Source organism: Neoarius graeffei, chromosome 10, assembly GCF_027579695.1.
Source record: "Neoarius graeffei isolate fNeoGra1 chromosome 10, fNeoGra1.pri, whole genome shotgun sequence".
Lineage (NCBI taxonomy): Eukaryota > Metazoa > Chordata > Actinopteri > Siluriformes > Ariidae > Neoarius > Neoarius graeffei.
The window spans coordinates 90,211,457-90,235,369 of record NC_083578.1 but is presented as its reverse complement, the minus strand read 5'-3'; the positions used below and the strand labels follow the sequence as shown (position 1 = coordinate 90,235,369).

Sequence of the window (23,913 nt, the reverse complement as noted above, 5' to 3'; positions counted from 1 at the left end):
ATCAATCATAAGTTTTGTATAAAAACCAAACTTTTACTTTGAAAGTAGTTTAACCCATTCAGGACTGGGTTTTTCTTTCAGACACCAGTCAGTGTTCTCCTTGTTGTTGGTTTCATCATTTATAAATGGTATTTGTCTCCCCCTTCTCTTTTTTTTTGCATGTTCTGCTTTTTAATTTCTAGACTAGCATAAGAAAACACTGAACAATAAATAATAGTTGTTTAGAGTTTCCTTGAAGGTGTTTTGTTTATGTGACACTTGTGGAAGGAGTCTCCAGTGTCAGGACTGTGTAACAATCAGAGATAAAACTGTAAGTTTTCCGGCATCTTCAGGACAGAGGATTCTACACTTTCTCGGAAAATAATCAACTTCAGGGTTATTTTTCTTCAGTAGCGCATCTTGGTCACACTGATTATTTTTAATGAACTCTAAATATAAGCTCATTAAAATCATACAGAAATGTAAACAATGTAAATGAGAAAAAGCTTTATTGCCAAGTAATTGTTGCAACTACAAGGAATTTGGCTTGGAGTTAAGGTGCTAAATAAATAAATAAATAAATACTAAATAAAGACAGTCTATTCTAATAAAGGAGCTACGTAAAAACATTCTATTCTGAGATATTAAGAACTAAATAAAAATAAGATAAAATAAACAAATGTGCAACTTGTGCAAATCAGGTGAACAAGATAAAATAAATGTATTATTAGTAGTAAATTTATTTATTTATTTTACTCATCAATAAGTAAATTTAGTTAGTAGTAAATTTATTTATTGATACTGTATTTGTAAAACTCTCAGCTTATTTATATTTCATTTCTTACGAGCAGCTTTAAAGTAATTTATGAAAAACATTTTTTTTTTTTAATTTGACCCTGATATTGTTTTTGTTCCTTCTTCTTATCATCTTTTACTCGACCCTACAGCAGCTCCGCAATGCATCCAGAGACAACACTTTGCTACAAGAGCTGCAAAGCTTCAAGAACATCTACCGCTGTCGGCGTCCTGGGTGGAGAACAGGTGGCAAGAGGAGTGGAGTACTCTCGGTACAAGACTCCACATGTTCATCAAGACTCCCACCGCCAAGCCCATTGGCCATCAGCTGGATCATAAGGCCTGGGCGCGACTGAATCGTATACGCACTGGCTGTTGCAGGACTCGCACATTCCTTAAATCCATTGGTGCGTGCGATAACAATACCTGCGAGTGTGGTTTGCCATAGACATTGCAGCACCTAATCCATGCCTGCCCAACCTTGCGACCCCCAAACAGCCTGGAAGGCCTAATAGAGCTTGACACTGATACAGCCGAATGGCTCAAGAGCGTTCCCGCTTGACAAGAGGTTAAATGAACGACGATCATCTTTTACACCTTGTAGAGGGGTGGGTTTTGTTTTTTGTTTTTTAAATATCTCTTTACTGGCTCATGTCTCTTTTTAAATCTCAATCATATCAAGCTCTGTTTCAGGTCATGGTTGCCTTTCCAGAACATGTTTTTATTAGTTTCTTTTATGTCTTGTTTTGTGAACCTCTTCAACCTGAGATATTTATCCCATGAGACATTAAAGAGGCTAAAAATTAAGTGCAACTTTTGTAATAAATGGCAAAACATGGCATTTAACGTGTGTTATGTATTAAAGGTGACATGTTATCCCCCTTTTCCACAAGTCGACACAGTTCCCTGAGGTTTTAATGAAATGTCTGAGACACACTTTGGTTAAAATACCACAAAGATAAAACCCCACAGCTCCTTCATCACCCTTTCTAAACGGCTGAGTTGAGAGTGTGTGTCTTTAAATGATAATGAGCCACTGCTTACTCCACCCCCTGTTCTACTGGACAATCAGGCAGCACTTTCCTCATGAATATTCATTTGTAAAACAGCAGTTCTCAAGTCATGAGTGGAGATATTCAGATAAGGGAGTGGGATTATTCTAATTTATGGTAGAAACTACATCTGATATATTACTCAAGACTCTAATTCTTAATGTAAGCATTTTCTCATCTCATCTCATTATCTGTAGCCGCTTTATCCTGTTCTACAGGGTCGCAGGCGAGCTGGAGCCTATCCCAGCTGACTATGGGCGAAAGGCGGGGTTCACCCTGGATAAGTCGCCAGGTCATCACAGGGCTGACACATAGACACAGACAACCATTCACACTCACATTCACACCTACGCTCAATTTAGAGTCACCAGTTAACCTAACCTGCATGTCTTTGGACTGTGGGGGAAACCGGAGCACCCGGAGGAAACCCACGCGGACACGGGGAGAACATGCAAACTCTGCACAGAAAGGCTGTCGCCGGCCACGGGGCTCGAACCCAGACCTTCTTGCTGTGAGGCAACAGCGCTAACCACTACACCACCGTGCCGCCCTGTAAGCATTTTAACAAAGCAAAATCACTGAATCATGTGACACATTGCAGTAGATCATTGCATCGCTCCTGTGGAGGACGGCCCCATGTGGACAGTTGAAAGTCACGCTTGGAAGACGCTCTGGACTCTTACAGTAATGCTTTTATGGCTGAGGACTACAGTTGACTTGCTAACTTTAGGACTGCAGTTGTCATGAACAGTTTTGCACTCAAGTTTCCATCAATGAAGAGTTTATAACATCAACGAAACTGACTTCATGTTAAAACTGTTAATGTTATAGTCATGCTGTCTGTTGTTGCCCAAATGAGGATGGGTTCCCTTTTGAGTCTGGTTCCTCTCGAGGTTTCTTCCTCATGTTGTCTGAGGGAGTTTTTCCTTGCCACCGTCGCCACAGGCTTCATCATTGGGGATAGATTAGGGATAAAATTAGCTCATGTTTTAAGTCGTTCAGATTCTGTAAAGCTGCTTTGGGACAATGTTAATTGTTAAAAGCGTGATACAGATAAACTTGACTTGACTAGATGCAGGGGCTGAAGAGTACTGTGTGTGTGTGTGTTTCTGAAGGACAGTAGCAGTTAGATGATCTCCTGCTCCACAGTCATGTCCCAGTTCACACCAGTGTTTTATATTAATACTAAATGCAGCGTAACAGATTAAAGGTTCAGTGAAACACATCCAAGTCGACCTTTAACCCAAATGCATCGAGTCAGAAAAAAAATTATTTACACTTCAGGGCGTGGCAGCATCTCATCACACCACCCTATTGCTGATTATTTTACTATAATAGCACGACACAGTGTTTTATTCCTTACTTCTTTACACACGACTACATTCCTGCTTCAGAGTTACACCACTGACGGCTACAATTTTACTGTAAATGAATAAAAATCTTCCTTTTCGAAGAACTTTTTAACCTTCAGTGCCGGTTTGTATGCAGTTCTGTGCTGGTACTGGATATGAAATCCATCATTTGTGATCAGAATTTTGAAAAAAAAAAAAACACAAACAAGATGTGCATGTAATATCTTTTATTACAAAAATATAAAAAAGACAAACAAATCTCTAACGTCACTAAATTAGCGTTCAGAGCAACTCGACTTCGCTGGTTAAGATCAATATAAAACATGGTTAGGAGCCTAAAACTTGGGTGTAAATGAAAATAAAACAAGTCAAACACATGAAGCGACGATAAAAACCAACACAAAGCAAGATTTTATTACTCTAATTTTTAAAAAAATGTTCATAATATTAATAATAATTACATTCGTGTAGTAATTTTTTATTTGGATCGTTGACCACAGAATGTGAAATAAGCCTCAGGTTTGGTGAGTTAATCATCAATTCTTATTAAATGCACCGTGATTTTCTCTTTAAAATGTATTTTTCGAATGATTTATCAGATTTTTTTTTTTACACATATGCATATACCATGTGTGTGTTGTAGTATGCGACAATTCTGATGAAGACTGAACTCATCCACAGTCCATTTTTAATTATAAAAGGCCACCAAACTGTGTTTGCCGGGGCGTCGGCTCTTCTCTAACCAGATTCTGGAGAGAATTCTGGGATAGATGGGTTACGTACAAATATGTTAAAAGATAATAGAAATACATTAAAAGAAATGTAAAAGCATAATGCAGACTGGAAATATCAACAAACAAGATGCATAAAAAAATCAATTCAGAATTGTTTCGGAATCTGAATCGAATCATGAGTCGAATTGTGAGATATGAATCAAATTGTGAATCAGAATCAAATCGCGAGTCAGACTGTGAGCTTCAGCTGCTGCTGAGTTTCGAGGTGGTGAAGAACCGGCTGAGCGAGAGCTGCCTCAGGCCGCTGGGAGCTGCACTTCCTGCTCGTTTGGTTTTCTTGTTTTTTCCAGCTTCAGGAATTTGCTTTCGCTTCTTATTCTGGAACAGCAAATAAAACACTCACTCACTTTGGAACAAAAACAAAAGGAAAAAGGTGCCTTTGGATTAAAGGATTAAACTAGATCATGATTTTCAAAAAGATATTTCTATAATACAAAAAAATTGACACTTTAAAAAAATATATAGATATTAAATAAATTTATTAAAGCTGTACTGCCTTTCAGATTTTTCAAATGTAGATCATAAAAAGAATTTTCCCGACATCCAATTATTTTTGTTTAGTGACTGAAAGCTACTGAATTCAAATCACAGACTTCCAATTTTATTAGTTTTTTTTTTATTGAACAATTAATGAATTTATCTCCACGTGGTCCTAAATTCTCTGCTATTTTTTCCTGCTTCACCATGACCCAATTCAAGATACTACGTCATGCATCACATCCCGTGGTGGGCTTTCCCCGTTCACGCAAGGCATTGTGGGATACAAATTTGAAACAGGAGAGAAAAATGGAGGACGTGAGTGTGCGAATGAAACGTGAAAGACCGACTACAGTAACGGAAAGAAAGCGAGAAGAAAAGACGTTATGTTATATACGAAGGAAAGGAAACGCAGGACCAAACTAATAAATATGGGCGCTCAGCGAGCACCTCGGTGTGATCAGCTGTTCGTTTAGCGACAGAATGATGGAACTGTCAGTGCACGCTCAAAGGGAAACCTGTAGATGGCAGTAATGCAACACTGTGGATGCCAGCTGCTGTAAAACCCAAAAGAAGAAGGTAAACCTGCGCATGCGCACACGGACTTCCTCTGTCTGCTTGACTGCACCAAGCGAGCGATTTCATGCACATTATTTGCTTTAATCCCCTCAAATTAAATAACTTCCCAGCCACAGAATGGCCTGATATTTTGTGAGATATTACAGAAATAAACAGATATCACAATCACCACATTTCAGACGGAACTAAATTTCACCGATTTTATGAAATCGAAAGGCCGACTAGCTTTCGTAAAAAGGTCTGTAAAAACAAATGTAGTATTTTAAATTATACAACATTAAGTACAAAATTTTTATCATCAAATCATCTGCTTCCGGATTTAATGATAAAAAATTCATAAAAATATCTTAATATCCATGCCATCTCAGAAAAAGTGTATTGTGACATAATTGATTATGATATTGATAATTATATGAACCTTCTTTCCCTTAGGAGAGAGCGTATGTAGAAAAGTTTTTTTTTAAATCTATAAACAGTGAAATAAAACTTTTGTATATAAAAGGAAGTTCTATTTCGTTTCTCCTGACCGCCAGAGGCGGTGCTTTCAGCACATGGATATCCATCACACGAACGTGCAGGTCGAGTAATAGTAACAACAAAGTCACGTGTGACCTGGGTGACGTCACCCCGTGACCCCGGCATAAAAGACCGGTAAACCCAGGAAGTGACCTCTTACATCTTCTCGCGTTTGCAGGTTGTGAGTTGGAATTTGGACAAAACGCGTGTTAGTTTCGTTACCCGTAGGGTTGGGGCTGTGCTTACGCACCCTCCAAGAAACTGCGTTAAGTCCACCAATTCTTTTCTCTTGTCGCTATATTCGTTGATTTGTTACTCCGTTAAGCTGAGCGCTCTCGCTCGGTGGAGTTAGCTGATTAGCTCTCCAAGGCGTGTCCTCGCCGCTGGAGGCCGGCTTGTTTTCGTTCAGGTAAGCGGTTTTCATTCATTTAAATTAAAGCGGCGTTTCTCGCCGCTGTTATCAGTTCTGCGGCGCACGGCGCCTATCCTTGTTAACATTATCAACCGCTTTTGTTTTGTGTAGCCTTGCCTCCGGCCTGCTCACGGGCCGGCTGTCTTGTGTGTTGTATGCGTATTGTTGTTACTCCGTTAAGCTGAGCGCTCTCGCTCGGTGGAGTTAGCTGATTAGCCCTCCGAGGCGGTGTTCTCGCCGCTGGAGGCCGGCTTGCTTCGTTCAGGTAAGTGGTTCATTCATTTAAATTAAAGCGGTGTTTCTCGCCGCTGTTTATCAGTTCTGTGGCGCACGGCGCCTACCCTTGTTAATATTCCCGACCGCCTTATTTTGTGTAGCCTTGTCTCCGGCCTGCTCACGGGCCGGCTGTCTTGTGTGTTGTATTCGTATTGTTACTCCGTTAAGCTGAGCGCTCTCGCTCGGTGGAGTTAGCTGACTAGCCCTCCGAGGCATGTCCTCGCCGCTGGAGGCCGGCTTGCTTTCGTTCAGGTAAGCGGTTTTCATTCATTTAAATTAAAGCGGTGTTTCTCGCCGCTGTTTATCAGTTCTGTGGCGTACGGCGCCTCTCCTTGTTAATATTCCCAACCACGGGTGTGTTCGCCCGGTCGTTTTTCATTGCCGCCTGATTGTTTATTTTGGGATACTTACTTGGGGTGTTCTCGCCCTATTTTTTAAGTTCCCTTCTGCCAGCCAGGTGTCATGGACCTATTCTCTCGCTGCGCCAACTGCCGGGCCCCCCTCGAGCCGGAGGACGGCCACCGCGAGTGCCCCTCGTGCCTGGGTATTGATCACCTGCGGCAGGGGCTGACGGACATGGCCTGCGCAGACTGCATGTGCCTGAGTGTGGCTGCGCGGACCGCCAGGCTGGCTCGGTTGGATCCTCCGTCTGACATCCCCCGGGCCTCGGGGGGACAGGACATGGTGCCGGCTGCAGCAGCGGGGCCCAGCAAGCGCCGTGGGGCTCCCCCACGCGTCTCCGCTTCTAAGGCGAAAAAGAAGCGCTCGGAAGATTTGGCTCGGAAGGTGGAGGTGATGTCCACCGAGCTGGAGGAAATGAAGGCCCTGCTGGCGAATCTCCAGCCTCCGCCACAGGGCAGCAGTGTTCCCGCAGCCACCCCTTCTGCCTGGCAGCCCGACTGTTCACCATCACCACCGCTTCTGTCACCGGCCGTTGATGCACGCGGCCTGGATGAACTGTCGATCCGGGCGTCGGAGAGCTTTGACTGCGGTGGGTCTGTTGGTCACGACTCCACCTCTCCGGCCGGTTCCCAGGCCACCAGCCATGGCACCGCGGCAGCGTCGGAAGGCGGACGCTCATCCATCCAGCCAACGCTGAGGGCTGCATTGGCCCGTCTGGGGTTGGACACGCCCCCGGTGGCCCAGCATCAGAGCGCTTTCTTCAGAGGTTCCACACAGCCTTCCTCGTTGTCTGTTCCGCCCTTGGTCCCATACATCGAGGAGTTACAGAGGTGTTGGGCGGACCCTAGACGCCTTTCCCACCTCCCTAGTGACTGCAGGGCCCTGGCAGCAATGCAGGACGCCCCTACCTACGGCCTCCAGCAGATGCCCAACATTGAGCCCTCTGTGGCTGCCCTCGTCCTTTCGCCCAACGAGGCTCTGCGGCCTGACGCCCGATGCCCCCGCACCCAATGCCGTGCGACCGATGACCTCATCGTGCGGGGATACGACACGGCGGCACGAATGGGTCGTATTGACAATTCCATGTCCCATCTGCTGCTGGCCCTCGCCCAGACACTGGAGGGGACGAGCGCGGCATCACGGGAGCTGTGCGACGCGGCTCTCCAGGCCTTTGCCTACTCGTCGCGGGAACTGAGCCGGCTGATGTCGTATCTCACCCTCGCCCGCCGGCAGATATGGCTGGCACAGTCCCCTCTGGCCGAGCCCGACCGCCGTGTGCTGCGCGCTCTCCCTGTTGTCCCCAGGGAGCTGTTTGGCGAGGCCGCTCAGCAAGCCCTGGACCGGAGTGCCCAGGTCGTCCAGGCGCGGCAGCGGTTCGCTGGCCTCCGCCAGGTCCACCGCCATGGCAATACTGCCCAGTCCTCCAGGGGGCCCACACCGACTCTGTCTCGGCCACGCACCCGCCAGGAGACCAGACGGGTTGATGACTTTCGTCGCCCCACCACCTCTCGGACCCGCGGTGCCGCTCCCTACACCCAGTCCGCTCCTCGTCGCCCCCATGGTGACCGACGGGGGCGCTCTGGACGGCGCTGACATCAGCGCGCCAGCGGTCGGCCGCTTTTCCAGCGAACAGCTCCAAAGCTGGAAAGCATTGACCCCAGACCCCTGGGTGCTGGTGACCCTCACCGAGGGTTACCGCATCCAGTTCTGCCGCCGACCGCCGCGTTTTCATGGGGTCAAACACACCACCGTGAGCCATCCGGGGAAGTCCCTCGTCCTCCGGCAGGAAATCTCCACCCTCCTGGAGAAGGGAGCAATCTCTCCCGTCGACAGGCAGAGACAGCAAGGTGGGTTCTACTCCAGGTATTTTCTGGTTCCGAAGAAGGACGGCGGTATCCGCCCGATCCTCGACCTGAGGTCCCTCAACTCCCACTTGAAGACCATGAGATTCCGCATGCTGCGTACAGTGGATGTCTTGCACCACATCCAGGCGGGCGACTGGTTTGCCACCATCGACCTGAAAGACGCCTACTTCCATGTTCCCATTGCGCCACACCACAGGCAGTTCCTGCGGTTTGCCTTCGAGGGCCAGGCTTTCGAGTTCAATGTTCTGCCCTTTGGGATATCGCTGGCACCCCGTGTGTTCACCAGGTGTGTGGCAGCGGCATTGGCACCACTTCAGGCAAGGGGTTTGCGTGTCCTGCCTTACCTGGACGACTGGCTCGTCTGTTCACGGTCAGCAGCTCAGGCCCGCACCGACATCGCGACTGTGCTCTCACATGTCGCAGAGCTGGGGCTCAGGGTGAATTACAAGAAGAGCTCGCTGGTACCCAGCCAGGAGACTACCTTCTTGGGCATGCACCTGGATTCGAGGTCGTTGATGGCAACCCCCTCCCAGACCAGGATCCACAACATCCGCCTGCTGCTTGGCCGCTTCGGACGGGGCAGGTCACTCGCCCTGAAGACCTTTCAGTGCCTGCTGGGCATGCTTACGGCAGCCTCCTCTCTGGTCCCGCTGGGACTCCTGGACTTACGCCCGCTTCAGAGGTGGCTCAACGATCTCCACCTCCACCCGGTGCTGCACGGGCACAGGCTCGTGAAGGCGACGGATACTTTTTTCAGGCTCCTCCGTCCATGGAGGAGGAGGGCTTACCTTCTGCGGGGTGTTCCGCTGGCGGCTATCCCCTCCCGGAGGGAGGTCATCACCACGGATGCTTCCCTGGGAGGCTGGGGTGCAGTCTGGCAATGCCGGACTGTCAGAGGCTACTGGAGTCCAGGGCAGCGACAGCAGCACATCAACGTGCTGGAGCTACGGGCTGTGTTCCTCGGCCTACAGCACTTCCTCCCAGGCCTGGCCGGCAGACACGTTCTGGTGCGGACGGACAACGCTACGGTAGTGTACTACATCAACCACCAGGGAGGCACCAAGTCCCTCCAGTGCTTGGAAGTGGCCGGCCAACTTCTGCGGTGGGCCCATCGACATCTCTTGAGCCTGCGTGCCATGTACTTGCCAGGCACTGCCAACAGGGCAGCGGATCTGCTGTCCCGCCAGGACCCCGATCCCGGGGAATGGAGACTCAACCCAGCGGTGGTTCTCGCCATCTGGGAACGTTTTGGCAGGGCGGAGGTGGACCTCTTTGCCTGCCAGGAGTCGACACACTGCCCTCTGTGGTTCAGCCTCCACGGCCCCAGCTCCCTGGGCCAGGATGCGCTGGCGCATGCTTGGCCGAGGCAACTGCTGTATGCCTTCCCCCCTCTGCCGCTGATTGTGCCAACCCTACACAGGGTTGCGATGGACCACCACGGGCTGCTGCTTGTCGCCCCTCGGTGGCCGGGCCGAGTGTGGTTTCCCAAGTTGCTGCAACTTCTGAACGGCGACCCCTGGTGCCTGCCAGTGAGGACGGACCTGCTATCACAGCTGGGAGGGCAGATCTGGCACCCGGATCCAGCCCGTCTGCAGCTCTGGGTGTGGTCGCTGAAGGGCCGGACCCTCTGCTAGGTCTTTGTGAGCCGGCAGTGGTCAACACCATTGCAAGCTCTCGGGCACCCTCCACCAATGCCCTCTACGCCAACAGATGGAGGCTTTTCTCCAACTGGTGCTTAACTCGGGGGGAGGAGCCTACATGCTGCCCCCTGCCAACCATTCTACTGTTCCTCCAGTCTCTGTTTGATAAGGGTCTTACTCCTGCCACCATTAAGGTCTATGCAGCTGCCATCTCTGCTCAGCATGCCAGAGTTGGGGGAAGGACTGTGGGGTCCCACCCCTTGGTGGCACGTTTCTTGAAGGGTGCTCTCCGGTTGAGACCCCCCCGACGGAGCCGGGTACCCACATGGGATCTTCACTTGGTGCTGCAGGCTCTCTGCAACGCACCGTTTGAGCCCCTGCTCACGGCAGACATTTCATGGCTCTCCCTGAAGACTGCTTTTCTTCTGGCCATTACATCGACGAGGCGCGTCGGGGAATTACACGCGCTGTCAGTCAGTGGGGAGCGCCTGCAGTGGCACTCCGGCGACAGTGGGGTCACTCTGTGGCCTAACCCCTCTTTCCTCCCGAAGACCCTCTCTGCTACCTTCGTCAACCAGCCCCTTAGCCTTGCGGCGTTCGAGGCGGGCCATGATGAGAGGTCGGAACTTTTGTGCCCAGTTCGCGCCCTCAGGGTGTACGTGTCCCGTACAGAGGGCTTCCGTAGGAGTGACGCCCTGTTTCTGTGCCACACAGGGCCGAGGAGGGGTCTGGCGCTCTCTAAGCAGAGGCTATCCAAGTGGATAGTCGAGGCCATATTACATGCCTACAGGCACAGTGGCTCCCCGATTCCTCCGGCTGTCAGGGCGCACTCTGCACGGGGCGTGGTGGCCTCATGGGCATCGCTGAAGGGCGTGCCCCTTTCAGACATATGCAGCGCAGCCTCCTGGGCTTCCAGCTGCACCTTCACCAGGTTTTACCGTCTTAATGTCGTCCCACATAATCCTGTGGCGACGGCTGTCATTCCAGGCCCGTCGCAGCAGCACTGAGTACGGGTAGGCACTCCTCATGACCTGGTTGGTATTAGTCATCCATGTGCTGAAAGCACCGCCTCTGGCGGTCAGGAGAAACGAAATAGAACGAGGGTTATGTATATAACCGCGGTTCTATGAGTTTCGGATGACCGCCAGAGCTTGGCAGTCACTCGGAGTGTACACGAGAAGATTTGCCAAGAGGTCACTTCCTGGGTTTACCGGTCTTTTATGCCGGGGTCACGGGGTGACGTCACCCAGGTCACACGTGACTTTGTTGTTACTATTACTCGACCTGCACGTTCGTGTGATGGATATCCATGTGCTGAAAGCACCGCCTCTGGCGGTCATCCGAAACTCATAGAACCGCGGTTATATACATAACCCTCGTTTTTTTCCCCCCCAAGTAATATTTTTCAAAGCTAATGAATTAAAATTTAATTAAAAAAAAAATGTAAATAAACAGAACAAAATCTCTTACCTTTGTATCCTGAAGTTTGCTTGTGGATTCGTAATAAAGTTTCATGATCTATAAGAACACACACATACAGTGAGATAGTGTACACACACACACACACACACACCTTAAATCTCTCTCACACACACACACACACCTTTTTAACCCCGGTGGATATGGCGGCATCCTGCAGAGCTGATTGGTCGAGCCAGCAGATCTTCTGCTCTCTCTGTCCCTCTACACACTCACACACACTCGCGCTGTAAACTACATATGTTTGGTGGATGTGGGAGAAAATGTGCACCACCTGCATGGAAAACACACACACACACGCACACACACACCTTCATGTTCTCCTTTAGCATTTAATTACACCACAGATTCCACCTGGATATTTGCAGATTCAATACATTTTTCTTCTTCTTCTTTCTCACTTTGTTTAAAAATACATTTTAACTCTAATTTTAAATTCTACAGGACGTCACCCATCAGGGAAAATCACCCACAGTGAAAGTCAGGATGTGTATTATGAATCCTGAAGCTTACTTTTGATCTGATTTAAGATTAAATATGTTACAGATTCCAACAGATTTTATTTTTAAACACCTAAACATTATAATATTCTATATTTCACTGTACAGTCTTTATAGTGTGTAGTACTGTACTGTAAACACTGTACATATTGAATGAATGAACGAACCCTTTATCACTGTACCAGTGAAATTGACCATCAACCTGTCCTTACATACACACACAATTGACAGAGGGGGAGTAGACAGGACAGGAAGACAGGGAAAAAAGAAAAATTACAGAGTAACATGAGGAGAGGGGAGGAGAAAAAAAAGCAACCCCCACCCTACGCTCCTGTGAGGAGTACAGTGTGGGAACATTAAAAAAAACCTCAGCACATAAGCACAAAATAACACAAGTACACTTTACAACATGAAAACTCGGGACTTGGGGGGGAAGTAGCGGTAACCCAGCGCAAGCAAGCAGCCGTCCGCTCCTGCAGCCATGATGGCGCTGGCCACGCACCCGCTTGTCACACTGGGGGTGAAGCAGCGACCGCGGGAAGGGGGGGGGGGGATACGAGAGAGTCTAACAGCAGTGTTCTCCAGGGGAACTGTTGTCCCAGCAACGGCCTTGGCCAAGGCCAGTGCTGACTAGGGAGCCGAAAATAGACAAGATTGGAATTTGTTTGGTCTTAGCGAGCAGACGCAGTCTTTGCACGCCTACTCCGTATGTCCATTTTGGTCTCCACGATCTAATTTCCATTGCAAAGCCAAAAGCTTCTCCATGATGTTATCCATGTTGCGGTTCAAGTTCTGAATAGACACAGTCCGAGTGCCGACAGCTCTGCCCACCGCTTCAATCATGTCGGGCAGCTTTATGGGGCTTTGAACAGCTGTCACCGTTTTCTGATTTCCTCGATAAACCAGGGCAATGCCTAATCCAATCAGCAAAAGACCTGTAATCATGGTTCCAAATAGGTAGATGTCTTCAATGTCCTCCACAGAAAGAACTGCCAGGCACATGACCTGCCACCGCTCCCACGCGTCCATCGTGTAGCCAGCTGCGAACGTTCCGGCAGGACAGGCGGGTTCCCCCGAACCCAGGCTTCTCGTCAAGAAGATTGTGTCAATTGTGTGAAGAGACCAGTTTATCAATTCCATGGGTTTTAGTTCGGAGAGCAGTGCGAAGAGAGTCTCTCAAAAATATAGACACTAGACAGACGAGACAGCAGAAGCAGGAAAGATAAGGGAAGGGAGAGGGAGAGAATGCGACCGCCTTCCACGAGAGCACGGAGAGAGAGAAAAAAAACCGCTCCAAATTCTTATTAAACAAACACAGAAAACCACACGACATGTTAATCCTGCAGTAAAGCCCCCGACCCTGAAGCCATCAGCCCAGTGCGGACTGGATTTCCTCTCGTGTACATCATTGTACATTAAAGCATCACTAAATGACTAAAAGTAAACATCCTGGTTCTCAGTAAAAGGGTGCAGGAGTGAAATCCTCCAGCATCCATCATCAGAAACCTTCCTGACGGTACTCACTTCTCCCACGTACTGTAAGGACTCTGCCGCAGTTCCCACAATCCTTTGCACCACAGCGCTGAGCAGGTCCCTGTGCTGTTTCTCAGACACACCTTCCTCCAGCAGCATGCTGGGTAACTCCCACATCCCCGCCAGCAGCCCTGATGACCATCAGCACGGGTAAAATCAATAGTTTAGTTTATTAGAAGTGTCATTAAATGTTAAACAGGTGCATGATGTCGTACCTTTACTGGGCCTCTGTGTGAGCAGGTACTGAACCTCGCCGTCACTGTCGGAGTCGGAGTCACACTGCCGCCACAGCACACAGACCAGCGTCCGCTCCACACGAGGCACCTTCTTCAGGGCTTTACGGGGAAAATTCTGCACCCCGAGCTCGGCATCCCAGTCCTCCGACAGACACAGAGTACACACACCAGCACTGGCTGCATCACATACACACACACACATAACTAAACTCCAGCTTCTATCATTTACATTAACTCTATTACAAACTACATATTTAAGTTACACTATACTACATACTACTAAAAGATCTACAGTACACTATAAATTCTACCTACAGGGACTGAACCCCGTCCTCAACACTACACTTTAGGCCATCCTTAAAAAAAAATCCGTTTCCTGTCCACCGGGTGAGCAAAAAAAATTTCAGTCGGGAGGGAGGGATTTATATATGAGTGATTCCATGCTTATGGGTACTGAAATGGGGACATGAACTTATTCACCTAAAACCATTTCTTTTTTTACCATCAGATAACAAAACATGTAATCTTTAATGAATGATATGTTAAAAGATAACTTTAATTTTCTGAGATGTAATAAAAACATATTTATATGCCAAAGTCAAGCCTATGAGTTCCAAAATGATGTCTGTTACATTACTTCTGTTACGATTGTCCATCTCGCGTCTGTTACAAATTAATTACAATCTAGCTATATACTAGGGCTGCTCGATATTGGAAAAAATCAATATCACGATTTTTTCAGTAAATATCGATATCGCGATTTTTAAAACGATATTTATACACCTTTTTTTTAAAGCCCCGATCATCAACACCCGAGGCACCGGGCCACATTTTTATAGTACAGGCCTCATAGGCTACCTGTCAACCCTTCCCGTTGTACCCTGAAACGCCTTTTACTTAAACTATTTACTGTGCAAGCGCGTACTTTGCATAGGTCCTATAGCCTGCACAAGGCTCACGTTCTCCTCACTCAACATTTCCGATCACAGAGGATGGAGCCAGCGCTGCTATTACCAGTGATTACTGCGTAACGTCCACACTGGCTCGTAGCCAGCCAAGGATAAAATCTCTCTCTCACACACACACACACACACACACACACACACACTACAACGTAAGCTTGTGTGTTGTTAAGACACCAACATTAAACACGCACACACACGGACTGGCCATTGGGAGTAGCGGGAGTTTTCCCGGTGGTTCAGTGTGGGCCGACGGAGAAAAAAAAACAAAACAGTTGCGCGCTGGCCTTTAATATGATAAGCAATGTTAACAGTTTCTTAAAGAAACTGTTAACATTGCTTATCATATTAAAGGCCAGCGCACAACTGTTTTGTTTTTTTCTCCGCCGGCCCACACTGAACCACCGGGAAAACTCCCGCTACTCCCGATGGCCAGTCCGTGTGTGAACACGCACAATATAGAGACAAGTCCTTAAGAATTAACATACATGAAAATAGCTCAGCGGCATGTAAACATTCCCTGAAAGTGTAGGTGGCACTGCGGCTAGATGCTACGTGAAATGGCACAAGGCAAACACCATGCGTCGCTCAGTCAACAGACAAAATCCACGAACCCAGTAGTCCTCCTACTACTGTGGGTTAGTGTTCTGTGGCCAAAAACACCCTATGCACAGTCATTCCAAAACATCCCCACTAGTTGCAGGTTATGTCTCAAATACAGATATGCGTTGTGGATTAAGCGATCTATTTTCAAGCATCAGGCTTCTCTTCCTTCATCTTCCAAATGTGGACTCCGCTATCTTTTTGGCATGTCAGCATTGAAATACCATTTGCAGAGATATTTCACTCGCCATTAGGAAAAGTAAAAGCAACACATGATTAGGGCTACATGATTAGCAGGGGGACACCGTTTTAAGCGCACGGAATTTTAAAAACAATGTAATTACATCTGAGTCCGTCTACATCACGCAATAAACCCGTCCTTAGCAGAACCTACTTCAAAGCATGATGCTAGCTGCAGATGCACAAGTCAAAATCAAATGAACCCAAGTAAACATGCCGCGGCGGGCAACATTAATAACCAAATTGCCTTACCTTAAAACACTGCCTTGACCACAGGACGACTCGCAATTATTCCACTTAAATCCACACGGTTTAACACATCTAACACAGTGTGCTAATATTGTTGTGCTTGTTTTCTTCCGTAGATGCCATTTTTACATTACCCAGTCCCACATCCAAAAATATGACGTAAATATATGTTAATTGTATTATTATAACTATTAGCAAGCAAATCAAACAACATATTAACAAATCAATATATCAAATCACCCAACACGTATGAAAACAGAAGAACTGATTTTTTACTGTTGCAGAGATATCGCGGGAGTAGAATGGATGACGTATACAAGGCTACGGTGTGCCTTAGGGGACAGAAGGGTTGTTTTACCTTACAAATGACAAAAAATCGTTTCATATCGATATTATGAATTTTGATATCGTTTGACACCAATATCGATATCGTGATAAAAATACGATATATTGCACAGCTCTACTATATACCATGTTAATCTTATTGAAAGAATGTGTATGTTTATTCTACTACACATGTTTATTAATTATATTTGCTAAAACATCACCTTCCTATGTTTCAAAAAGTAATTCTACATTGTTAAAATTGAGAATATATATGTCCACAACACTTCTGTTACGTTCTGACTTTGGCATATAAATATGTTTTTATTACATCTCAGAAAATTAAAGTTATCTTTTAACATATCATTCATTAAAGATTACATGTTTTGTGACCTGATGGTAAAAAAAAGAAATGGTTTTAGGTGAATTTTTAAAAATAAGTTCATGTCCCCATTTCAGTACCCATAAGCGTGGAATCACTCATATATATATATATATATATATATATATATATATATATATATATATATGGATGGATAAGAAATCGCAATGCTGTGTTTGCTTTTTCTTTCAGTACTTTTTTTATTACAAAAGCAGACACATTTAATAAAATATGACAGTTTAATCAACTGAAACTTGTACAAAAACTTTAAGTTTGCATTTTAAATGCTGACTGCAACATTTGCAAAAGTTTTACAAAGGTACTTAAAATGTCTGACACACGGACTTTTTGTAGTTCTAAATCGACCGTTGGGCCTAGTTCGGATGAAATTACACTATTAAAATGATCACTGAATTATTTGTTTTTCTGAATCTTTACTATTTTGTTGTTCGCTAGAATACCATTTTGCGATTTCACACTTAAGCAAATGTTTGAAAACTCCGGATCTCCTTCCTTCATGGTGGCTGCCATTTTTTTGTGCCGCATGGCGCATGCGCAAAGCTGATTCAATTCTATATTCTGCACAGAATGCGTAAATGTCAAGTTCGATTTTAGATTTACGAACCCGAAAAAAATGTCGAAAAACCGGCGTTAAAAAAAAAAAAAATTTCAACCGCACAAATGGCACTCACCCGGCCGGTGGACCGGAAACAGAACATTTTTTAATAATGGCCTTACATGAAATCTCCCATAAGTAAATCTACACACTACTATAATACACGCCACTCCAGGTACCATTCTACACCCTCAATCTAATACACTCCATAAAACAGGTACTACAACCCCGATTCCAAAAAAGTTGGGACAAAGTACAAATTGTAAATAAAAACGGAATGCAATAACTTACAAATCTCAAAAACTGATATTGTATTCACAATAGAACATAGACAACATATCAAATGTCGAAAGTGAGACATTTTGAAATTTCATGCCAAATATTGGCTCATTTGAAATTTCATGACAGCAACACATCTCAAAAAAGTTGGGACAGGGGCAATAAGAGGCTGGAAAAGTTAAAGGTACAAAAAAGGAACAGCTGGAGGACCAAATTGCAACTCATTAGGTCAATTGACAATAGGTCATTAACATGACTGGGTATAAAAAGAGCATCTTGGAGTGGCAGCGGCTCTCAGAAGTAAAGATGGGAAGAGGATCACCAATCCCCCTAATTCTGCGCCGACAAATAGTGGAGCAATATCAGAAAGGAGCTCGACAGTGTAAAATTGCAAAGAGTTTGAACACATCATCATCTACAGTGCATAATATCATCAAAAGATTCAGAGAATCTGGAAGAATCTCTGTGCGTAAGGGTCAAGGCCGGAAAACCATACTGGGTGCCCGTGATCTTCGGGCCCTTAGACGGCACTGCATCACATACAGGCATGCTTCTGTATTGGAAATCACAAAATGGGCTCAGGAATATTTACAGAGAACATTATCTGTGAACACAATTCACCGTGCCATCCGCCGTTGCCAGCTAAAACTCTATAGTTCAAAGAAGAAGCCGTATCTAAACATGATCCAGAAGCGCAGACGTCTTCTCTGGGCCAAGGCTCATTTAAAATGGACTGTGGCAAAGTGGAAAACTGTTCTGTGGTCAGACGAATCAAAATTTGAAGTTCTTTATGGAAATCAGGGACGCCGTGTCATTCGGACTAAAGAGGAGAAGGACGACCCAAGTTGTTATCAGCGCTCAGTTCAGAAGCCTGCATCTCTGATGGTATGGGGTTGCATTAGTGCGTGTGGCATGGGCAGCTTACACATCTGGAAAGACACCATCAATGCTGAAAGGTATATCCAGGTTCTAGAGCAACATATGCTCCCATCCAGACGACGTCTCTTTCAGGGAAGACCTTGCATTTTCCAACATGACAATGCCAAACCACATACTGCATCAATTACAGCATCATGGCTGCGTAGAAGAAGGGTCCGGGTACTGAACTGGCCAGCCTGCAGTCCAGATCTTTCACCCATAGAAAACATTTGGCGCATCATAAAACGGAAGATACGACAAAAAAGACCTAAGACAGTTGAGCAACTAGAATCCTACATTAGACAAGAATGGGTTAACATTCCTATCCCTAAACTTGAGCAACTTGTCTCCTCAGTCCCCAGACGTTTACAGACTGTTGTAAAGAGAAAAGGGGATGTCTCACAGTGGGAAACATGGCCTTGTCCCAACTTTTTTGAGATGTGTTGTTGTCATGAAATTTAAAATCACCTAATTTTTCTCTTTAAATGATACATTTTCTCAGTTTAAACATTTGATATGTCATCTATGTTCTATTCTGAATAAAATATGGAATTTTGAAACTTCCACATCATTGCATTCCGTTTTTATTTACAATTTGTGCTTTGTCCCAACTTTTTTGGAATCGGGGTTGTAGACTACATCCTACATACTAGTAATTCTACAGGTGTACAAAACTCTGCACCTTAAATACAATATACAATCTACTAAATACCAAAGCTTTCATACTACACTGTAAATTGTATGTAGTGTATACTACAGGTACTCTACTCCACCATAAATACTACATACTACACAGTGCATACTTCATATACTATACTGTACATTTTATTTAGTGCATATTACAGGTGCTAATACTATACATACACCACACAATACAGGTAGTGTATATTACACACCACGGCTATAACAGTACACCCTAAATATCATATACTACAATGTAAATACGATACACTGCATACTTCATGTAATATACTATACTGTACATTTTATTTAGTGCATGCTACAGGTGCTATACTACACCCCAAATACAAATACTACAACACACACACACGACGATATAGGTAGTGTCCAATGCACATTGTAGGAAATATACTACACCCTAAATACTATACACTATAAACTACAGGTACTATACTACACCCCACCACCACACTATATAAAAATACTACACATATTATTATTATATCCTTCTTGGTACCATACTGCATACAGTACACACTACAGGTCATATACTATACCATAAATACTACACTGTACACACTACACTGTAGATACTAGAGAGTGCATATTTCATGTACTATACTACACTGTACGTTTTATTTAGTGCATAGTACAGGTGCTAATACTATACACAGACACACACACACACGACAGTGTCCAATACACACTACAGGAACTACAGTACACCCTAAAAACTATATACTACAACATAAATACTATACACTGTATACTACAGGTACTATACTACACCCACCAGCATAGTGTATAGTAATACTACACATACTTATTGTCACTATATTCTACTTGGTACCATACCGTATACGGTACACACTGCAGGTAGTACACTACTCCTACTGGCACTATTTACCAAAATACTAAAAGGTACTGTATTATACTGCATGTTCTATATAGTCCCTATATACTACAAGTAGTATACAGGAAATGCACTGTAAAAACTATATGATGCATGCTACAGGCATGGGTACACTACATTCTATGGGTTATATACACTACCGTTCAAAAGTTTGGGGTCACCCAGACAATTTTGTGTTTTCCATGAAAAGTCACACTTTTATTTACCACCATAAGTTGTAAAATGAATAGAAAATATAGTCAAGACATTTTTCTGGCCATTTTGAGCATTTAATCGACCCCACAAACGTGATGCTCCAGAAACTCAATCTGCTCAAAGGAAGGTCAGTTTTATAGCTTCTCTAAAGAGCTCAACTGTTTTCAGCTGTGCTAACATGATTGTACAAGGGTTTTCTAATCATCCATTAGCCTTCTGAGGCAATGAGCAAACACATTGTACCATTAGAACACTGGAGTGAGAGTTGCTGGAAATGGGCCTCTATACACCTATGGAGATATTGCACCAAAAACCACACTTTTGCAGCTAGAATAGTCATTTACCACATTAGCAATGTATAGAGTGGATTTCTGATTAGTTTAAAGTGATCTTCATTGAAAAGAACAGTGCTTTTCTTTCAAAAATAAGGACATTTCAAAGTGACCCCAAACTTTTGAACGGTAGTGTATAGTGCATAATACTATACACCAATACTACACACTACTACTGGTACTAGATCTGCTACACTACGCTGTAGGTTCTATGTAGTGCATGATACAGGAACTGGAACCCAAATACTTTTTTTTTTTCTTTAGATCCTACACAATATTTTCTGAATACATACTGAAGCAAATTAAAAAAGCATACCGCAATTCTCTATGTCAGGGGCGGAGCTGCTTGGTGTCAAGTCTGGTTTACCCAGAAGTCTCTTAGAGCCTCGGTTCCGCTGTAATCGGACCTGAAACGTGTGTGATATCGTATCATAGTTTCAGACTCTGGATGTTCTGACAGGAACAGTGCGTGTGTGTTACCTTGTTGTAGGCGTGGCAGTGTGCGAGAATGGGACACTGAGCACACTGAGGGTTCTTCGGCGTGCACACCGTGGCCCCCAGCTCCATCAGAGCCTGGTTAAAGTCTCCGGGTCGCTCCAGATCCACCAGCGTATCGGCTAACTTCCTGAAACACGACCCACATGCAATGCTTTCACACTTTCACAGGTGAGTAAGGCGATAAAGATGTATTGTAAGAAAAACGACATGGATTTTTTTTCAGTAAGTATATAAAAATAAAAATTTAGAAAGAAAGAAATTAAATTTCAACAAAATGTAGTGCACCTTTTTTTTTTGGGGGGGGGAATTCAACATTGAAAAGATTTCAAAATAACATTAATATCTGACTGATGAGGGATTTTAAGCACCGATACTGAGAACGATAATAACTCTGTGATTTCTGATAACTGATATTATCAGACGATATCCAGCACTTGAGGGGAAAAAAAAAAAGATATTTCAACTAGAAATTAATTAAAATATTGTAAAAATAGTGCAAAAGTAGTCAAGCAGCATACAGTGGATATAAAAAGTGCATTCAGTCTTTTTGGGTTCAGACCTGCCATCAATTAAACTGACTCTGATTAACCCCAAATAAAGTTCAGACATTTCCTCAGTTGCCTCCTCCAGCAAAAGCCAGGGTTCACAGAGAGCTTACAAAGCATCAAAGGGGTCTCATTGTTGAAAGGTATCAGTCAGGAGAAGGGCACAAAAACATTTCCACGGCATTAGATACACCATGGAGCACAGTGAAGACCGTCATCAAGAAGTGGAGAAAACATGGGACAACAGTGACATTACCGAGAACTGGACGTGCATCCAAAACTGATGAAAAAACAGGACGAAAACTGGTCAGCGAGGCTGCTGAGAGGCCTACAGCAACACTGAAGGGGCGGCAGGAATTTCTGCCAAGTACTGGTTGTGTACTACACGTGACGACAATCTCCCATATTCTCCATATGTCTGGACTATGAAGTAGGGTCAAAGAAAAACATCCAGGCCCGGCTACATTTTGCAAAAAAATACATCAACTCTCCCAAAACCATGTGGGGAAAATGTGTTATTGTCTGATGAAACCAAGGTCGAACTTTTTGGCCACAATTCCAAAAAGGTACACTATATTGCCAAAAGTATTTGCTCACCCATCCAAATTATCGGAATCAGGTGTTCCAATCACTTCCATGGCCACAGGTGTATAAAATCAAGCCCCTAGGCATGCAGACTGCTTTTACAGTTTGGAGCTGGCCCCTTCCTCTTCCAACAGGACTGTGCACAAAGCAAGGTCCATAAAGACATGGATGACAGAGTCTGGTGTGGATGAACTTGACTGGCCTGCACAGAGTCCTGACCTCAACCCGATAGAACACCTTTGGGATGAATCATAGCGGAGACTGAGAGCCAGGCCTTCTCGTCCAACATCAGTGTGTGACCTCACAAATGCGCTTCTGGAAGAATGGTCAAAAATTCCCATAAACACACTCCTAAACCTTGTGGACAGCCTTCCCAGAAGAGCTGAAGCTGTTCTAGCTGCAAAGGGTGGACCGACGTCATATTGAACCCTATGGATTAGGAATGGGATGTCACTTAAGCTCATATGTGAGTCAAGGCAGGTGAGCAAATACTTTTGGCAATATAGTGTATGTTTGGCGCAAAAACAGCACTGCGCATCACCAAAACAAAGAACCCCATACCCACGGTGAAGCATGGTGGTGGCAGCGTTATGCTCTGTGGTTGTTTTTCTTCAGCTGGAACAGGGGCTTTAGTCAAGGTGGAGGGAATTATCAACAGTTCTAAACACCAGCCAATTTTGGCCCAAAATCTTCAGGTGTCTGTTAGAAAGCTGAAGATGAATTTCATCTTTCAGCATTGCAATAACCCTAAAAAAAGCTTTGGAATGGCCCAGCCAGAGCCCAGACCTAAATCCAGTTGAAAATCTGTGGGGTGACCTGAAGAGGGCTGTGCACAAGAGACGCCCTCGCAGTCTGACAGATTTGGAGCACTTTTGCAAGGAACAGTGGGCAAATATTGCCAAGTCTAGATGTGGCAGGCTGACAGACTCCAACCCAAAAAAACTGAATGCTGTAATTAAATCAAAACGTGCTTCAACAAAGTATTAGTTTAAGGGTGTGCACACTTACGCAACCGACTTATTATACATTTATTTTTTATGTTTTCCCCCCTAACAGGTCTGTTTGTTTTTCAATTGAATTGCACAGGTTATAGGGGGTGGCACGGTGGTGTAGTGGTTAGCGCTGTTGCCTCACAGCAAGAAGGTCCTGGGTTCGAGCCCCGTGGCCGGCGAGGGCCTTTCTGTGTGGAGTTTGCATGTTCTCCCCGTGTCCGCGTGGGTTTCCTCCGGGTGCTCCGGTTTCCCCCACAGTCCAAAGACATGCAGGTTAGGTTAACTGGTGACTCTAAATTGAGCGTAGGTGTGAATGTGAGTGTGAATGGTTGTCTGTGTCTATGTGTCAGCCCTGTGATGACCTGGCGACTTGTCCAGGGTGAACCCCGCCTTTCGCCCGTAGTCAGCTGGGATAGGATCCAGCTCGCCTGCGACCCTGTAGAACAGGATAAAGCGGTTACAGATAATGAGATGAGATGAGGTTATAGGTCACATTAAAGGTGGGAAAACTTTTGAAATTATTTATCATGGTCTCATTTCTTTACATCAGAAAAACTGATCATTTTAACGGGGTAACACTTTTTATATCCACTGTAAATTTACATGAAAAACCATTTTGAACAACATGAACACAACAGAATGACTTTAATTAGGACGATATACAGTACATCATTATTCAATTCACATTCACTGGATATGAGCAATCGTGCGC

At 45.1% G+C, this 23,913-nt stretch overlaps 1 protein-coding gene across 1 annotated transcript in view; it reads right to left on the bottom strand.

Annotated features, from left to right (window-relative positions):
- Window positions 1–3,390: 3,390 nt before the first annotated feature.
- LOC132893567 (uncharacterized) overlaps window positions 3,391–23,913 on the bottom strand; it is a 58,580-nt gene continuing 38,057 nt past the window's right edge. Inside the window, exons 21-27 of the mRNA XM_060932760.1 lie at window positions 21,062–21,206; window positions 20,898–20,988; window positions 13,867–14,064; window positions 13,643–13,782; window positions 11,743–11,892; window positions 11,610–11,657; window positions 3,391–4,290 (exon numbers count right to left, since the gene is read on the bottom strand). Of these exons, the coding sequence (XP_060788743.1) occupies window positions 4,156–4,290; window positions 11,610–11,657; window positions 11,743–11,892; window positions 13,643–13,782; window positions 13,867–14,064; window positions 20,898–20,988; window positions 21,062–21,206 (907 nt within the window). The 3' untranslated portion in view covers window positions 3,391–4,155. The remainder of the gene's footprint in view (window positions 4,291–11,609; window positions 11,658–11,742; window positions 11,893–13,642; window positions 13,783–13,866; window positions 14,065–20,897; window positions 20,989–21,061; window positions 21,207–23,913) is intronic.